This window comes from Salvelinus fontinalis, chromosome 2 (genome assembly GCF_029448725.1).
Source record: "Salvelinus fontinalis isolate EN_2023a chromosome 2, ASM2944872v1, whole genome shotgun sequence".
NCBI classification, from domain to species: Eukaryota; Metazoa; Chordata; class Actinopteri; order Salmoniformes; family Salmonidae; genus Salvelinus; species Salvelinus fontinalis.
In genome coordinates this window covers 7,418,246-7,433,625 of record NC_074666.1, presented here as the reverse complement: position 1 = coordinate 7,433,625, position 15,380 = coordinate 7,418,246, and the positions used below count along the sequence as shown (strand labels likewise).

At 46.6% G+C, this 15,380-nt stretch overlaps 1 protein-coding gene across 4 annotated transcripts in view; it reads right to left on the bottom strand.

Moving 5' to 3' along the window:
• Window positions 1-15,380, bottom strand: part of LOC129810977 (spermatid perinuclear RNA-binding protein-like) — a 229,974-nt gene that overhangs the window by 50,263 nt on the left and 164,331 nt on the right. For all 4 annotated transcript variants that reach the window (XM_055862037.1, XM_055862029.1, XM_055862055.1 and 1 more), the window contains one exon: window positions 7,452-7,614. In XM_055862037.1, coding sequence (XP_055718012.1) covers window positions 7,452-7,614 — 163 coding nt within the window. The remainder of the gene's footprint in view (window positions 1-7,451; window positions 7,615-15,380) is intronic.

Genomic DNA, 15,380 nt, shown 5'->3' with positions numbered 1-15,380 from the left:
TGTTTCATCAGACCAGAGGACATTTCTCCAGAAAGTACGATCTTTGTCCCCATGTGCAGTTGCAAACCGTAGTCTGGCTTTTATATGGCGGTTTTGGAGCAGTGGCTTCTTCCTCTCTGAGCGGCCTTTCAGGTTATGTTGATATAGGACTCGTTTTATTGCGGATATAGATACCTTTGTACCTGTTCCCTCCAGCATCTTCACAAGGTCCTTTGCGTTTGTTCTGGGATTGATTTGTACTTATCGCACCAAAGTACGTTCATCTCTAGGAGACAGAACGCGTCTCCTTCCTGAGTGGTATGAAGGCTGCGTGGTCCCATGGTGTTTATACTTGGGTACTATTGTTTGTACAGATGAACGTGGTACCTTCAGGCGTTTGGATATTGCTCCCAAGGATGAAGCTGACTTGTGGAGGTCTACAAGGTCTTGGCTGATTTCTTTTGATTTTCCCATGATATCAAGCAAAGAGGCACTGAGTTTGAAGGTTGGTCTTGAAATACATCCACAGGTACACCTCCAATTGACTCAAATGATGTCAATTAGCCTATCAGAAGCTTCTTAAAGACATGCCATAATTTTCTGGAATTTTCCAAGCTTTTTAACGGCAAAATCAACATAGTGTATGTAAACTTCTGACCCACTGGAATTGTGATACAGTGAATTATAAGTTAAATAATCTGTCTGTAAACAATTGTTGGAAAAATGACTTGTTACGCACAAAGTAAATGTCCTGAACAAATTGCCAAAACTATTGTTTGTTAACAAGAAATTTGTGGAGTGGTTGAAAAACGAGTTTTAATGACTCCAACCTAAGTGTATGTAAACTTCTGACTTCAACTGTATCTTTAATTTTTTTATCCACAGATTGTGAGTCAATATAACTAGTGTTATATTATTTATTGACTGACTGTGACCAGAAACAAGCTACATAGGCAACATGTATTCATGGTATTGCCCCTATCTAATAGAATTTAAAGCAGAAGTGCATTCATATCTATCATTCTATTTAAATGGAGTGGCTCTCAGTGCAGTGTGTCATCCAGAGTGGGCAACATTAAACCCTTGAAATGATTATGTTCTTTCAGCTGAGTACAGACAGAACTAGGACTGATGGTCAGTTCATAGACATTACCATCCAAAGTGGCATGGCAGGCGATTTTACACCCTTAGAGCTAAATGTCTGTTGAGACCAAACCAATCACATTGTTTCCATCTTCATATCAATCGTGCCTCACTTTCTAATCAATGCAATGGTATTCGACCCTGGAAATGTCTGTGTTCTTTCAGCTGTGTACAGGCTGTGTACACCGAAGACACACTGTGTACAGACAGCCACCCAGACAAATGCAGCCTGGGTTCATACCAATTGATGTGATGAGTTCCCGTTGCCAATGAGTTGCTGTGTAATATTGAGCCGTTCCTGACTGGGACAGGGTCCTTGACCCGTCTGTCGCTCGCTAGAAATACGTTGGGTACGAGAGGGGCTTGTCGTTCACTGTGATGTACAGCCATACCCGTATCAACTCTTATTTAGACCTTACTGTCGAGCAGGATGGAGCGGCAACATGATGGATGGCTCCGGTATTGATTTGTCGGGTCTAGATTTCTCCCCCCCTCACTTTGAAATTTGTTTCCTTTTGGAATTGACTGGATTTGAACCCCATCTCTGTCTCTCATGCAATCTTATCTTGCTCAGTCAGGGTTAGTGAGGGCCTGTTTAGTTAACCCTGCAGTTGTTTAGTTAGCCCTGCAGCTGTTTAGTTAGCCCTGCAGCTGTTTAGTTAGCCCTGCAACTGTGTTTAGTTAGCCCTGTACCTGTTTTTAGTTAGCACTTCAGCTGTTTAGTTGCGCTGTAGCTGTTTAGTTAGTCCTGCAGCTGTGTTTAACTAGGCCTGCAGCTGTGTTTAGTTAGCCCTGTAGCTGTTTAGTTAGCCCTGTAGCTGTTTAGTTAGCCCTGCAGCTGTTTAGTTAGCCCTGCAGCTGTTTAATTAGCCCTGCAGCTATTTAGTTAGCCCTGTAGCTGTTTAGTTAGCCCTGCAGTTGTTTAGTTAGCCATGCAGTTGTTTAGTTAGCCATGCAGTTGTTTAGTTAGCCATGCAGTTGTTTAGTTAGCCATGCAGTTGTTTAGTTAGCCCTGCAGCTGTTTAGTTAGCTCTGCAGCTGTTTAGTTAGCCCTGCAGCTGTTTAGTTAACCCTGTAGCTATTTAGTTAGCCCTGTAGTTATTTAGTTAGCCCTGCAGTTGTTTAGTTAGCCCTGCAGCTGTTTAGTTAGCCCTGCAGTTGTTTAGTTAGCCCTGCAGCTGTTTAGTTAGCCCTGCAGCTGTTTAGTTAGCCCTGCAGTTGTTTAGTTAGCCCTGCAGCTGTTTAGTTAGCCCTGCAGCTGTTTAGTTAGCCCTGCAGTTGTTTAGTTAGCCCTGCAGCTGTTTAGTTAGCCCTGCAGCTGTTTAGTTAGCCCTGCAGCTGTTTAGTTAGCCCTGCAGCTGTTTAATTAGCCCTGTAGCTGTTTGGTTAGCCCTGTAGCTGTTTAATTAGCCCTGCAGCTGTGTTTATTTAGCCCTGCAGTTATTTAGTTAACCTCGTAGCTGTTTAATTAGCCCTGCAGCTATTTAGTTAGCCGTGCAGTTATTTAGTTAGCCCTGTAGCTGTTTAATTAGCCCTGCAGCTGTTTAGTTAGCCCTGCAGCTGTTTAGTTAACCCTGCAGCTGTTTAGTTAACCCTGCAGCTGTTTAGTTAACCCTGCAGCCGTGTTTAGTTAGCCCTGCAGCCGTGTTTAGTTAGCCCTGCAGCCGTGTTTAGTTAACCCTGCAGCCGTGTTTAGTTAGCCCTGCAGCCGTGTTTAGTTAGCCCTGCAGCCGGGTTTAGTTAGCCCTGCAGCCGGGTTTAGTTAGCCCTGCAGCCGGGTTTAGTTAGCCCTGCAGCCGGGTTTAGTTAGCCCTGCAGCCGGGTTTAGTTAGCCCTGCAGCCGGGTTTAGTTAGCCCTGCAGCCGTGTTTAGTTAGCCCTGCAGCCGGGTTTAGTTAGCCCTGCAGCCGGGTTTAGTTAGCCCTGCAGCCGGGTTTAGTTAGCCCTGCAGCCGGGTTTAGTTAGCCCTGCAGCCGGGTTTAGTTAGCCCTGCAGCCGGGTTTAGTTAGCCCTGCAGCCGGGTTTAGTTAGCCCTGCAGCCGGGTTTAGTTAGCCCTGCAGCCGGGTTTAGTTAGCCCTGCAGCCGGGTTTAGTTAGCCCTGCAGCCGGGTTTAGTTAGCCCTGCAGCCGGGTTTAGTTAGCCCTGCAGCTGGGTTTAGTTAGCCCTGCAGCTGGGTTTAGTTAGCCCTGCAGCTGGGTTTAGTTAGCCCTGCAGCTGTGTTTAGTTAGCCCTGCAGCTGTGTTTAGTTAGCCCTGCAGCTGTGTTTAGTTAGCCCTGCAGCCGGGTTTAGTTAGCCCTGCAGCCGGGTTTAGTTAGCCCTGCAGCCGGGTTTAGTTAGCCCTGCAGCCGGGTTTAGTTAGCCCTGCAGCCGGGTTTAGTTAGCCCTGCAGCCGGGTTTAGTTAGCCCTGCAGCCGGGTTTAGTTAGCCCTGCAGCCGGGTTTAGTTAGCCCCGTAGCTGTGTTTAGTTAGCCCTGTAGCTGTGTTTAGTTAGCCCTGTAGCTGGGTTTAGTTAGCCCTGCAGCTGGGTTTAGTTAGCCCTGCAGCTGGGTTTAGTTAGCCCTGCAGCTGGGTTTAGTTAGCCCTGCAGCTGGGTTTAGTTAGCCCTGCAGCTGGGTTTAGTTAGCCCTGCAGCTGGGTTTAGTTAGCCCTGCAGCTGGGTTTAGTTAGCCCTGCAGCTGGGTTTAGTTAGCCCTGCAGCTGGGTTTAGTTAGCCCTGCAGCTGGGTTTAGTTAGCCCTGCAGCTGGGTTTAGTTAGCCCTGCAGCTGGGTTTAGTTAGCCCTGCAGCTGGGTTTAGTTAGCCCTGCAGCTGTGTTTAGTTAGCCCTGCAGCTGTGTTTAGTTAGCCCTGCAGCTGTGTTTAGTTAGCCCTGCAGCTGTGTTTAGTTAGCCCTGCAGCTGTGTTTAGTTAGCCCTGCAGTTATTTAGTTAGCCCTGTAGCTGTTTAATTAGCCCTGCAGCTGTTTAGTTAGCCCTGCAGCTGTGTTTAGTTAGCCCTGCAGCTGTGTTTAGTTAGCCCTGCAGCTGTGTTTAGTTAGCCCTGCAGCTGTGTTTAGTTAGCCCTGCAGCTGGGTTTAGTTAGCCCTGCAGCTGTGTTTAGTTAGCCCTGCAGTTGTTTAATTAGCCCTGCAGCTGTTTAGTTAGCCCTGCAGCTGGGTTTAGTTAGCCCTGCAGCTGGGTTTAGTTAGCCCTGCAGCTGGGTTTAGTTAGCCCTGCAGCTGGGTTTAGTTAGCCCTGCAGCTGGGTTTAGTTAGCCCTGCAGCTGGGTTTAGTTAGCCCTGCAGCTGGGTTTAGTTAGCCCTGCAGCTGGGTTTAGTTAGCCCTGCAGCTGGGTTTAGTTAGCCCTGCAGCCGGGTTTAGTTAGCCCTGCAGCCGGGTTTAGTTAGCCCTGCAGCCGGGTTTAGTTAGCCCTGCAGCCGGGTTTAGTTAGCCCTGCAGCCGGGTTTAGTTAGCCCTGCAGCCGGGTTTAGTTAGCCCTGCAGCCGGGTTTAGTTAGCCCTGCAGCCGGGTTTAGTTAGCCCTGCAGCTGTTTAGTTAGCCCTGTAGCTGTGTTTAGTTAACCCTGCAGTTATTTAGTTAGCCCTGTAGCTGTTTAATTAGCCCTGCAGCTGTTTAGTTAGCCCTGCAGCTGGGTTTAGTTAGCCCTGCAGCTGGGTTTAGTTAGCCCTGCAGCTGGGTTTAGTTAGCCCTGCAGCTGGGTTTAGTTAGCCCTGCAGCTGGGTTTAGTTAGCCCTGCAGCTGGGTTTAGTTAGCCCTGCAGCTGGGTTTAGTTAGCCCTGCAGCTGGGTTTAGTTAGCCCTGCAGCTGGGTTTAGTTAGCCCTGCAGCTGGGTTTAGTTAGCCCTGCAGCTGGGTTTAGTTAGCCCTGCAGCTGGGTTTAGTTAGCCCTGCAGCTGGGTTTAGTTAGCCCTGCAGCTGTGTTTAGTTAGCCCTGCAGCTGTGTTTAGTTAGCCCTGCAGCTGTGTTTAGTTAGCCCTGCAGCTGTGTTTAGTTAGCCCTGCAGCTGTGTTTAGTTAGCCCTGCAGCTGTGTTTAGTTAACCCTGCAGCTGTGTTTAGTTAACCCTGTAGCTGTTTAGTTAGCCCTGCAGCTGTGTTTAGTTAGCCCTGCAGCTGTGTTTAGTTAGCCCTGCAGCTGTGTTTAGTTAGCCCTGCAGTTATTTAGTTAGCCCTGTAGCTGTTTAATTAGCCCTGCAGCTGTTTAGTTAGCCCTGCAGCTGGGTTTAGTTAGCCCTGCAGCTGGGTTTAGTTAGCCCTGCAGCTGGGTTTAGTTAGCCCTGCAGCTGGGTTTAGTTAGCCCTGCAGCTGGGTTTAGTTAGCCCTGCAGCTGGGTTTAGTTAGCCCTGCAGCTGGGTTTAGTTAGCCCTGCAGCTGGGTTTAGTTAGCCCTGCAGCTGGGTTTAGTTAGCCTTGCAGCTGGGTTTAGTTAGCCTTGCAGCTGGGTTTAGTTAGCCCTGTAGCTGGGTTTAGTTAGCCCTGCAGCTGGGTTTAGTTAGCCCTGCAGCTGGGTTTAGTTAGCCCTGCAGCTGGGTTTAGTTAGCCCTGCAGCTGGGTTTAGTTAGCCCTGCAGCTGGGTTTAGTTAGCCCTGCAGCTGGGTTTAGTTAGCCCTGCAGCTGGGTTTAGTTAGCCCTGCAGCTGTGTTTAGTTAGCCCTGCAGCTGTGTTTAGTTAGCCCTGCAGCTGTGTTTAGTTAGCCCTGCAGCTGTGTTTAGTTAACCCTGTAGCTGTTTAGTTAGCCCTGCAGCTGTGTTTAGTTAGCCCTGCAGCTGTGTTTAGTTAGCCCTGCAGCTGTGTTTAGTTAGCCCTGCAGCTGTGTTTAGTTAGCCCTGCAGCTGTGTTTAGTTAGCCCTGCAGCTGTGTTTATTTAGCCCTGCAGCTGGGTTTAGTTAGCCCTGCAGCTGTGTTTAGTTAGCCCTGCAGCTGTGTTTAGTTAGCCCTGCAGCTGTGTTTAGTTAGCCCTGCAGCTGTGTTTAGTTAGCCCTGCAGCTGTGTTTAGTTAGCCCTGCAGCTGTGTTTAGTTAGCCCTGCAGCTGTGTTTAGTTAGCCCTGCAGCTGTGTTTAGTTAGCCTTGCAGCTGGGTTTAGTTAGCCTTGCAGCTGGGTTTAGTTAGCCCTGTAGCTGGGTTTAGTTAGCCCTGCAGCTGGGTTTAGTTAGCCCTGCAGCTGGGTTTAGTTAGCCCTGCAGCTGGGTTTAGTTAGCCCTGCAGCTGGGTTTAGTTAGCCCTGCAGCTGGGTTTAGTTAGCCCTGCAGCTGGGTTTAGTTAGCCCTGCAGCTGGGTTTAGTTAGCCCTGCAGCTGTGTTTAGTTAGCCCTGCAGCTGTGTTTAGTTAGCCCTGCAGCTGTGTTTAGTTAGCCCTGCAGCTGTGTTTAGTTAACCCTGTAGCTGTTTAGTTAGCCCTGCAGCTGTGTTTAGTTAGCCCTGCAGCTGTGTTTAGTTAGCCCTGCAGCTGTGTTTAGTTAGCCCTGCAGCTGTGTTTAGTTAGCCCTGCAGCTGTGTTTAGTTAGCCCTGCAGCTGTGTTTAGTTAGCCCTGCAGCTGTGTTTATTTAGCCCTGCAGCTGGGTTTAGTTAGCCCTGCAGCTGTGTTTAGTTAGCCCTGCAGCTGTGTTTAGTTAGCCCTGCAGCTGTGTTTAGTTAGCCCTGCAGCTGTGTTTAGTTAGCCCTGCAGCTGTGTTTAGTTAGCCCTGCAGCTGTGTTTAGTTAGCCCTGCAGCTGTGTTTAGTTAGCCCTGCAGCTGTGTTTAGTTAGCCCTGCAGCTGTGCTTAGTTAGCCCTGTACTGTGCTTAGTTAGCCCTGCAGCTGTGTTTAGTTAGCCCTGCAGCTGTGTTTAGTTAGCCCTGACATAGAGGGCCAAGGATGTTTTACAGGCCAATGTAGCCATGCTGTTGACAACATTACATGCTACAGGGCAGCTGGGGCAGCATAATAGGGTGAAGAATCACTATGGCCGCCACTAAACATCTACTACTTTTCTTTTGGCTTGCAGGAAGACATGTCAATACCGATTTGGGACTACATGAGCCTTATATGGCCCAGACTGTGTGCCTGTGCCTGTCTATTTGGTTTGAACAAGAAGTATTGTCTTATGCATGTATTGTCTCCCCAAGGTGGAGGAATACAGGCTCAGGGAGGAGCAGGGAGCATGGATATATTCACTGATCAAGCTTACCGTGTCCCAGAGGAGTGCTGCTAACAAAACTGCTGCTGCTCGACACCCCTTTGTATTCCTCTTCCCCCTACCCCCATTTCACCACCTCAGTTGGAGGGGGGAAGAGACAACAGACAAACATAAACAGGAAAACAGCAGCTAGGTTTTACTCAGACGTGTGTGTGGTACCTTGTTCATCCATGGTACTTTGTTCATCCGTGTCGCTGTCTTCTCTCATCTGTGGAGAGCTGAGGGTGACCTTCAGGGTGAGTTTGGGCTCCGTCGTGCTACACACCAAGATGGCCGCCTCTGGCACGCATCGGTGCACCTCGTACTTCTCCTCTGTTAGCTTCTATTAGGGGTCAGAGTTCAATCACAGAGGTCAAGGGTTAAAGGTCATAGCCAGGATAAACTGTACTTGAACGTTGACTGGGTCATTACGTTCTCAGCTGGTCTCAGTCCAGGCTGTGAAAGCCGTTAAGAGCAACACTACATTACACCAACACTACATTACACACACAAGCACTTGTGCGTGCACTCACATAATACGTACAGACACTTACGCGCACACACACACACATCCACTCACAGCCAATGCATTTACAAAACAGATTATACGAAGAGTGGGGGAGAACAAAAGAGAAAGAAAAAAATGTGATTGATGTAGAGGCTGAAAGCTAGATCTGAAGTGGAGGCTGAAAGCTAGATCTGAAGTGGAGGCTGAAAGCTAGATCTGAAGTGGAGGCTGAAAGCTAGTTCTGACGTGGAGGCTGAAAGCTAGATCTGAAGTGGAGGCTGAAAGCTAGATCTGAAGTGGAGGCTGAAAGCTAGATCTGAAGTGGAGGCTGAAAGCTAGTTCTGACGTGGAGGCTGAAAGCTAGTTCTGACGTGGAGGCTGAAAGCTAGTTCTGACGTGGAGGCTGAAAGCTAGATCTGAAGTGGAGGCTGAAAGCTAGATCTGAAGTGGAGGCTGAAAGCTAGATCTGACGTGGAGGCTGAAAGCTAGTTCTGACGTGGAGGCTGAAAGCTAGTTCTGACGTGGAGGCTGAAAGCTAGTTCTGACGTGGAGGCTGAAAGCTAGTTCTGGCGTGGAGGCTGAAAGCTGGTTCTGGTGTGGAGGCTGAAAGCTGGTTCTGGTGTGGAGGCTCAAAGCTAGTTCTGGTGTGGAGGCTCAACGCTAGTTCTGGTGTGGAGGCTCAAAGCTAGTTCAGATATGGAGGCTCAAAGCTAGTTCAGGTGTGGAGGCTCAAAGCTAGTTCAGGTGTGGGGGCTCAAAGCTAGTTCAGGTGTAGAGGCTCAAAGCTAGTTCAGGTGTGGAGGCTCAAAGCTAGTTCAGGTGTGGAGGCTCAAAGCTAGTTCAGGTGTGGAGGCTCAAAGCTAGTTCAGGTGGAGGCTCAAAGCTAGTTCAGGTGTGGAGGCTCAAAGCTAGTTCAGGTGTGGAGGCTCAAAGCTAGTTCTGGTGTGGAGGCTCAAAGCTAGTTCTGGTGTGGAGGCTCAAAGCTAGTTCTAGTGTGGAGGCTCAAAGCTAGTTCAGGTGTGGAGGCTCAAAGCTAGTTCAGGTGTGGAGGCTTAAAGCTAATTCTGGTGTGGAGGCTCAAAGCTAGTTCTGGTGTGGAGGCTCAAAGCTAGTTCTGGTGTGGAGGCTCAAAGCTAGTTCTGGTGTGGAGGCTCAAAGCTAATTCTATCGCTATTAATTCCTCACACACAGTTATGATGTGTGTCTCCTATTTATGCATCTTCCCTAATACACACACTAATACACACACTAATACACACTCACACACAGTTAAGATGTGAGCGCCAGTCCTTTTTATTAAGTCTCTCCTCATATAAGGGAAATAAATTACCGCTGGCCCCAGTGATCCGGCTTAAGATCAGATTATGAATTTTAGAGTGTCAGCAGCACTCAGACAGCCACAAACACATGGATACACACACACACACACACACACACACACACACACACACACACACACACACACACACACACACACACACACACACACACACACACACACACATAAACGAGTGCACTGTCATAAATACACGCACACACTACCAACAATACATAAAAACAGACACACACAAGGATACACAGCCAGTCTCTCTCTCTAGGCTGTATCCTAGTGTATTCAGTCTCTCTCTAGGCTGTATCCTAGTGTATTCAGTCTCTCTCTAGGGTGTATCCTAGTGTATTCAGTCTCTCTAGGCTGTATCCTAGTGTATTCAGTCTCTCTCTAGGCTGTATCCTAGTGTATTCAGTCTCTCTAGGCTGTATCCTAGTGTATTAAGTCTCTCTGAGGCTGTATCCTAGTGTATTCAGTCTCTCTCTAGGCTGTATCCTAGTGTATTCAGTCTCTCTCTTTATGCTGTATCCTAGTGTATTCAGTATCTCTCTATGCTGTATCCTAGTGTATTCAGTCTCTCTCTAGGCTGTATCCTAGTGTATTCAGTCTCTCTCTAGGCTGTATCCTAGTGTATTCAGTCTCTCTCTCTAGGCTGTATCCTAGTGTATTCAGTCTCTCTCTAGGCAGTATCCTAGTGTATTCAGTCTCTCTCTAGGCTGTATCCTAGTGTATTCAGTGTCTCTAGGCTGTATCCTAGTGTATTCAGTCTCTCTCTCTAGGCTGTATCCTAGTGTATTCAGTCTCTCTCTAGGAGGTATCCTAGTGTATTCAGTCTCTCTCTAGGCTGTATCCTAGTGTATTCAGTCTCTCTCTAGGCTGTATCCTAGTGTATTCAGTCTCTCTAGGCTGTATCATAGTGTATTCAGTCTCTCTCTCTAGGCTGTATCCTAGTGTATTCAGTCTCTCTCTAGGCGGTATCCTAGTGTATTCAGTCTCTCTCTAGGCTGTATCCTAGTGTATTCAGTGTCTCTAGGCTGTATCCTAGTGTATTCAGTCTCTCTCTCTAGGCTGTATCCTAGTGTATTCAGTCTCTCTCTAGGCGGTATCCTAGTGTATTCAGTCTCTCTAGGCTGTATCCTAGTGTATTCAGTCTCTCTCTCTAGGCTGTATCCTAGTGTATTCAGTCTCTCTCTCTAGGCTGTATCCTAGTGTATTCAGTCTCTCTCTAGGCTGTATCCTAGTGTATTCAGTCTCTCTCTCTAGGCTGTATCCTAGTGTATTCAGTCTCTCTCTAGGCGGTATCCTAGTGTATTCAGTCTCTCTCTAGGCTGTATCCTAGTGTATTCAGTGTCTCTAGGCTGTATCCTAGTGTATTCAGTCTCTCTCTCTAGGCTGTATCCTAGTGTATTCAGTCTCTCTCTAGGCGGTATCCTAGTGTATTCAGTCTCTCTCTAGGCTGTATCCTAGTGTATTCAGTCTCTCTCTAGGCTGTATCCTAGTGTATTCAGTCTCTCTCTCTAGGCTGTATCCTAGTGTATTCAGTCTCTCTCTAGGCTGTATCCTAGTGTATTCAGTCTCTCTCTCTAGGCTGTATCCTAGTGTATTCAGTCTCTCTCTAGGCGGTATCCTAGTGTATTCAGTCTCTCTCTCTAGGCTGTATCCTAGTGTATTTAGTCTCTCTCTCTAGGCTGTATCCTAGTGTATTCAGTCTCTCTCTAGGCTGTATCCTAGTGTATTCAGTCTCTCTCTAGGCTGTATCCTAATGTATTCAGTCTCTCTCTAGGCTGTATCCTAGTGTATTCAGTCTCTCTAGGCTGTATCCTAGTGTATTCAGTCTCTCTCTCTAGGCTGTATCCTAGTGTATTCAGTCTCTCTCTAGGCTGTATCCTAGTGTATTCAGTCTCTCTCTCTAGGCTGTATCCTAGTGTTTTCAGTCTCTCTCTAGGCTGTATCCTAGTGTATTCAGTCTCTCTCTCTAGGCTGTATCCTAGTGTATTCAGTCTCTCTCTAGGCGGTATCCTAGTGTATTCAGTCTCTCTAGGCTGTATCCTAGTGTATTCAGTCTCTCTCTCTAGGCTGTATCCTAGTGTATTCAGTCTCTCTCTAGGCTGTATCCTAGTTTATTCAGTCTCTCTCTCTAGGCTGTATCCTAGTGTATTCAGTCTCTCTCTCTAGGCTGAATCCTAGTTTATTCAGTCTCTCTCTCTAGGCTGTATCCTAGTGTATTCAGTCTCTCTCTAGGCTGTATCCTAGTGTATTCAGTCTCTCTAGGCTGTATCCTAGTGTATTCAGTCTCTCTAGGCTGTATCCTAGTGTATTCAGTCTCTCTCTCTAGGCTGTATCCTAGTGTGTTCAGTCTCTCTCTCTAGGCTGTATCCTAGTGTATTCAGTCTCTCTCTCTAGGCTGTATCCTAGTTTATTCAGTCTCTCTCTCTATGCTGTAACCTAGTGTATTCAGTCTCTCTCTCTAGGCTGTATCCTAGTGTATTCAGTCTCTCTCTAGGCTGTATCCTAGTGTATTCAGTCTCTCTCTAGGCTGTATCCTAGTTTATTCAGTCTCTCTCTAGGCTGTATCCTAGTGTATTCAGTCTCTCTAGGCTGTATCCTAGTGTATTCAGTCTCTCTAGGCTGTATCCTAGTGTATTCAGTCTCTCTAGGCTGTATCCTAGTGTATTCAGTCTCTCTCTAGGCTGTATCCTAGTGTATTCAGTCTCTCTCTAGGCTGTATCCTAGTGTATTCAGTCTCTCTCTCTAGGCTGTATCCTAGTGTATTCAGTCTCTCTCTCTAGGCGGTATCCTATTGTATTCAGTCTCTCTCTAGGCTGTATCCTAGTGTATTCAGTCTCTCTCTCTAGGCTGTATCCTAGTGTATTCAGTCTCTCTCTCTAGGCGGTATCCTAGTGTATTCAGTCTCTCTCTAGGCTGTATCCTAGTGTATTCAGTCTCTCTCTAGGCTGTATCCTAGTGTATTCAGTCTCTCTCTAGGTTGTATCCTAGTGTATTCAGTCTCTCTCTAGGCTGTATCCTAGTGTATTCAGTCTCTCTCTAGGCTGTATCCTAGTGTATTCAGTCTCTCTCTAGGCTGTATCCTAGTGTATTCAGTCTCTCTCTCTAGGCGGTATCCTAGTGTATTCAGTCTCTCTAGGCTGTATCCTAGTGTATTCAGTCTCTCTAGGCTGTATCCTAGTGTATTCAGTCTCTCTAGGCTGTATCCTAGTGTATTCAGTCTCTCTCTAGGCTGTATCCTAGTGTATTCAGTCTCTCTCTAGGCTGTATCCTAGTGTATTCAGTCTCTCTCTCTAGGCTGTATCCTAGTGTATTCAGTCTCTCTCTCTAGGCGGTATCCTATTGTATTCAGTCTCTCTCTAGGCTGTATCCTAGTGTATTCAGTCTCTCTCTCTAGGCTGTATCCTAGTGTATTCAGTCTCTCTCTCTAGGCGGTATCCTAGTGTATTCAGTCTCTCTCTAGGCTGTATCCTAGTGTATTCAGTCTCTCTCTAGGCTGTATCCTAGTGTATTCAGTCTCTCTCTAGGTTGTATCCTAGTGTATTCAGTCTCTCTCTAGGCTGTATCCTAGTGTATTCAGTCTCTCTCTAGGCTGTATCCTAGTGTATTCAGTCTCTCTCTAGGCTGTATCCTAGTGTATTCAGTCTCTCTCTCTAGGCGGTATCCTAGTGTATTCAGTCTCTCTAGGCTGTATCCTAGTGTATTCAGTCTCTCTCTAGGCTGTATCCTAGTGTATTCAGTCTCTCTCTAGGCTGTATCCTAGTGTATTCAGTCTCTGTAGGCTGTATCCTAGTGTATTCAGTCTCTCTCTAGGTTGTATCCTAGTGTATTTAGTCTCTCTAGGCTGTATCCTAGTGTATTCAGTCTCTCTCTAGGCTGTATCCTAGTGTATTCAGTCTCTCTCTAGGCTGTATCCTAGTGTACTCAGTCTCTCTAGGCTGTATCCTAGTGTATTCAGTCTCTCTCTAGGCTGTATCCTAGTGTATTCAGTCTCTCTCTAGGCTGTATCCTAGTGTATTCAGTCTCTCTCTAGGCTGTATCCTAGTGTATTCAGTCTCTCTAGGCTGTATCCTAGTGTATTCAGTCGCTCTCTAGGTTGTATCCTAGTGTATTCAGTCTCTCTCTCTAGGCTGTATCCTAGTGTATTCAGTCTCTCTCTAGGCTGTATCCTAGTGTATTCAGTATCTCTCTCTAGGCTGTATCCTAGTGTATTCAGTCTATCTCTAGGCTGTATCCTAGTGTATTCAGTCTCTCTAGGCTGTAACCTAGTGTATTCAGTCTCTCTCTAGGCTGTATCCTAGTGTATTCAGTCTCTCTTTATGCTGTATCCTAGTGTATTCAGTCTCTCTCTAGGCTGTATCCTAGTGTACTCAGTCTCTCTCTAGGCTGTATCCTAGTGTATTCAGTCTCTCTCTAGGCTGTATCCTAGTGTATTCAGTCTCTCTTTATGCTGTATCCTGGTGTATTCAGTCTCTCTCTAGGCTGTATCCTAGTGTATTCAGTCTCTCTCTAGGCTGTATCCTAGTGTATTCAGTCTCTCTAGGCTGTATCCTAGTGTATTCAGTCTCTCTCTACGCTGTATCCTAGTGTATTCAGTCTCTCTCTAGAATGTATCCTAGTGTATTCAGTCTCTCTAGGCTGTATCCTAGTGTATTCAGTCTCTCTCTAGGCTGTATCCTAGTGTATTCAGTCTCTCTCTAGGCTGTATCCTAGTGTATTCAGTCTATCTCTAGGCTGTATCCTAGTGTATTCAGTCTCTCTCTCTAGGCTGTATCCTAGTGTATTCAGTCTCTCTCTAGGCTGTATCCTAGTGTATTCAGTCTCTCTAGGCTGTAACCTAGTGTATTCAGTCTCTCTCTAGGCTGTATCCTAGTGTATTCAGTCTCTCTAGGCTGTAACCTAGTGTATTCAGTCTCTCTCTAGGCTGTATCCTAGTGTATTCAGTCTCTCTTTATGCTGTATCCTAGTGTATTCAGTCTCTCTCTCTAGGCTGTATCCTAGTGTATTCAGTCTCTCTCTAGGCTGTATCCTAGTGTATTCAGTCTCTCTAGGCTGTATCCTAGTGTATTCAGTCTCTCTTTATGCTGTATCCTAGTGTATTCAGTCTCTCTCTCTATGCTGTATCCTAGTGTATTCAGTCTCTCTCTAGGCTGTATCCTAGTGTATTCAGTCTCTCTCTAGGCTGTATCCTAGTTTATTCAGTCTCTCTCTAGGCTGTATCCTAGTGTATTCAGTCTCTCTAGGCTGTATCCTAGTGTATTCAGTCTCTCTAGGCTGTATCCTAGTGTATTCAGTCTCTCTAGGCTGTATCCTAGTGTATTCAGTCTCTCTCTAGGCTGTATCCTAGTGTATTCAGTCTCTCTCTCTAGGCTGTATCCTAGTGTATTCAGTCTCTCTCTCTAGGCTGTATCCTAGTGTATTCAGTCTCTCTCTCTAGGCGGTATCCTATTGTATTCAGTCTCTCTCTAGGCTGTATCCTAGTGTATTCAGTCTCTCTCTCTAGGCTGTATCCTAGTGTATTCAGTCTCTCTCTCTAGGCGGTATCCTAGTGTATTCAGTCTCTCTCTAGGCTGTATCCTAGTGTATTCAGTCTCTCTAGGCTGTATCCTAGTGTATTCAGTCTCTCTCTCTAGGCTGTATCCTAGTGTATTCAGTCTCTCTCTAGGCTGTATCCTAGTGTATTCAGTCTCTCTCTAGGCTGTATCCTAGTGTATTCAGTCTCTCTCTAGGCTGTATCCTAGTGTATTCAGTCTCTCTCTAGGCTGTATCCTAGTGTATTCAGTCTCTCTCTAGGCTGTATCCTAGTGTATTCAGTCTCTCTCTAGGCTGTATCCTAGTGTATTCAGTCTCTCTCTCTAGGCGGTATCCTAGTGTATTCAGTCTCTCTAGGCTGTATCCTAGTGTATTCAGTCTCTCTCTAGGCTGTATCCTAGTGTATTCAGTCTCTCTCTAGGCTGTATCCTAGTGTATTCAGTCTCTGTAGGCTGTATCCTAGTGTATTCAGTCTCTCTCTAGGTTGTATCCTAGTGTATTTAGTCTCTCTAGGCTGTATCCTAGTGTATTCAGTCTCTCTCTAGGCTGTATCCTAGTGTATTCAGTCTCTCTCTAGGCTGTATCCTAGTGTACTCAGTCTCTCTAGGCTGTATCCTAGTGTATTCAGTCTCTCTCTAGGCTGTATCCTAGTGTATTCAGTCTCTCTCTAGGCTGTATCCTAGTGTATTCAGTCTCTCTAGGCTGTATCCTAGTGTATTCAGTCTCTCTCTAG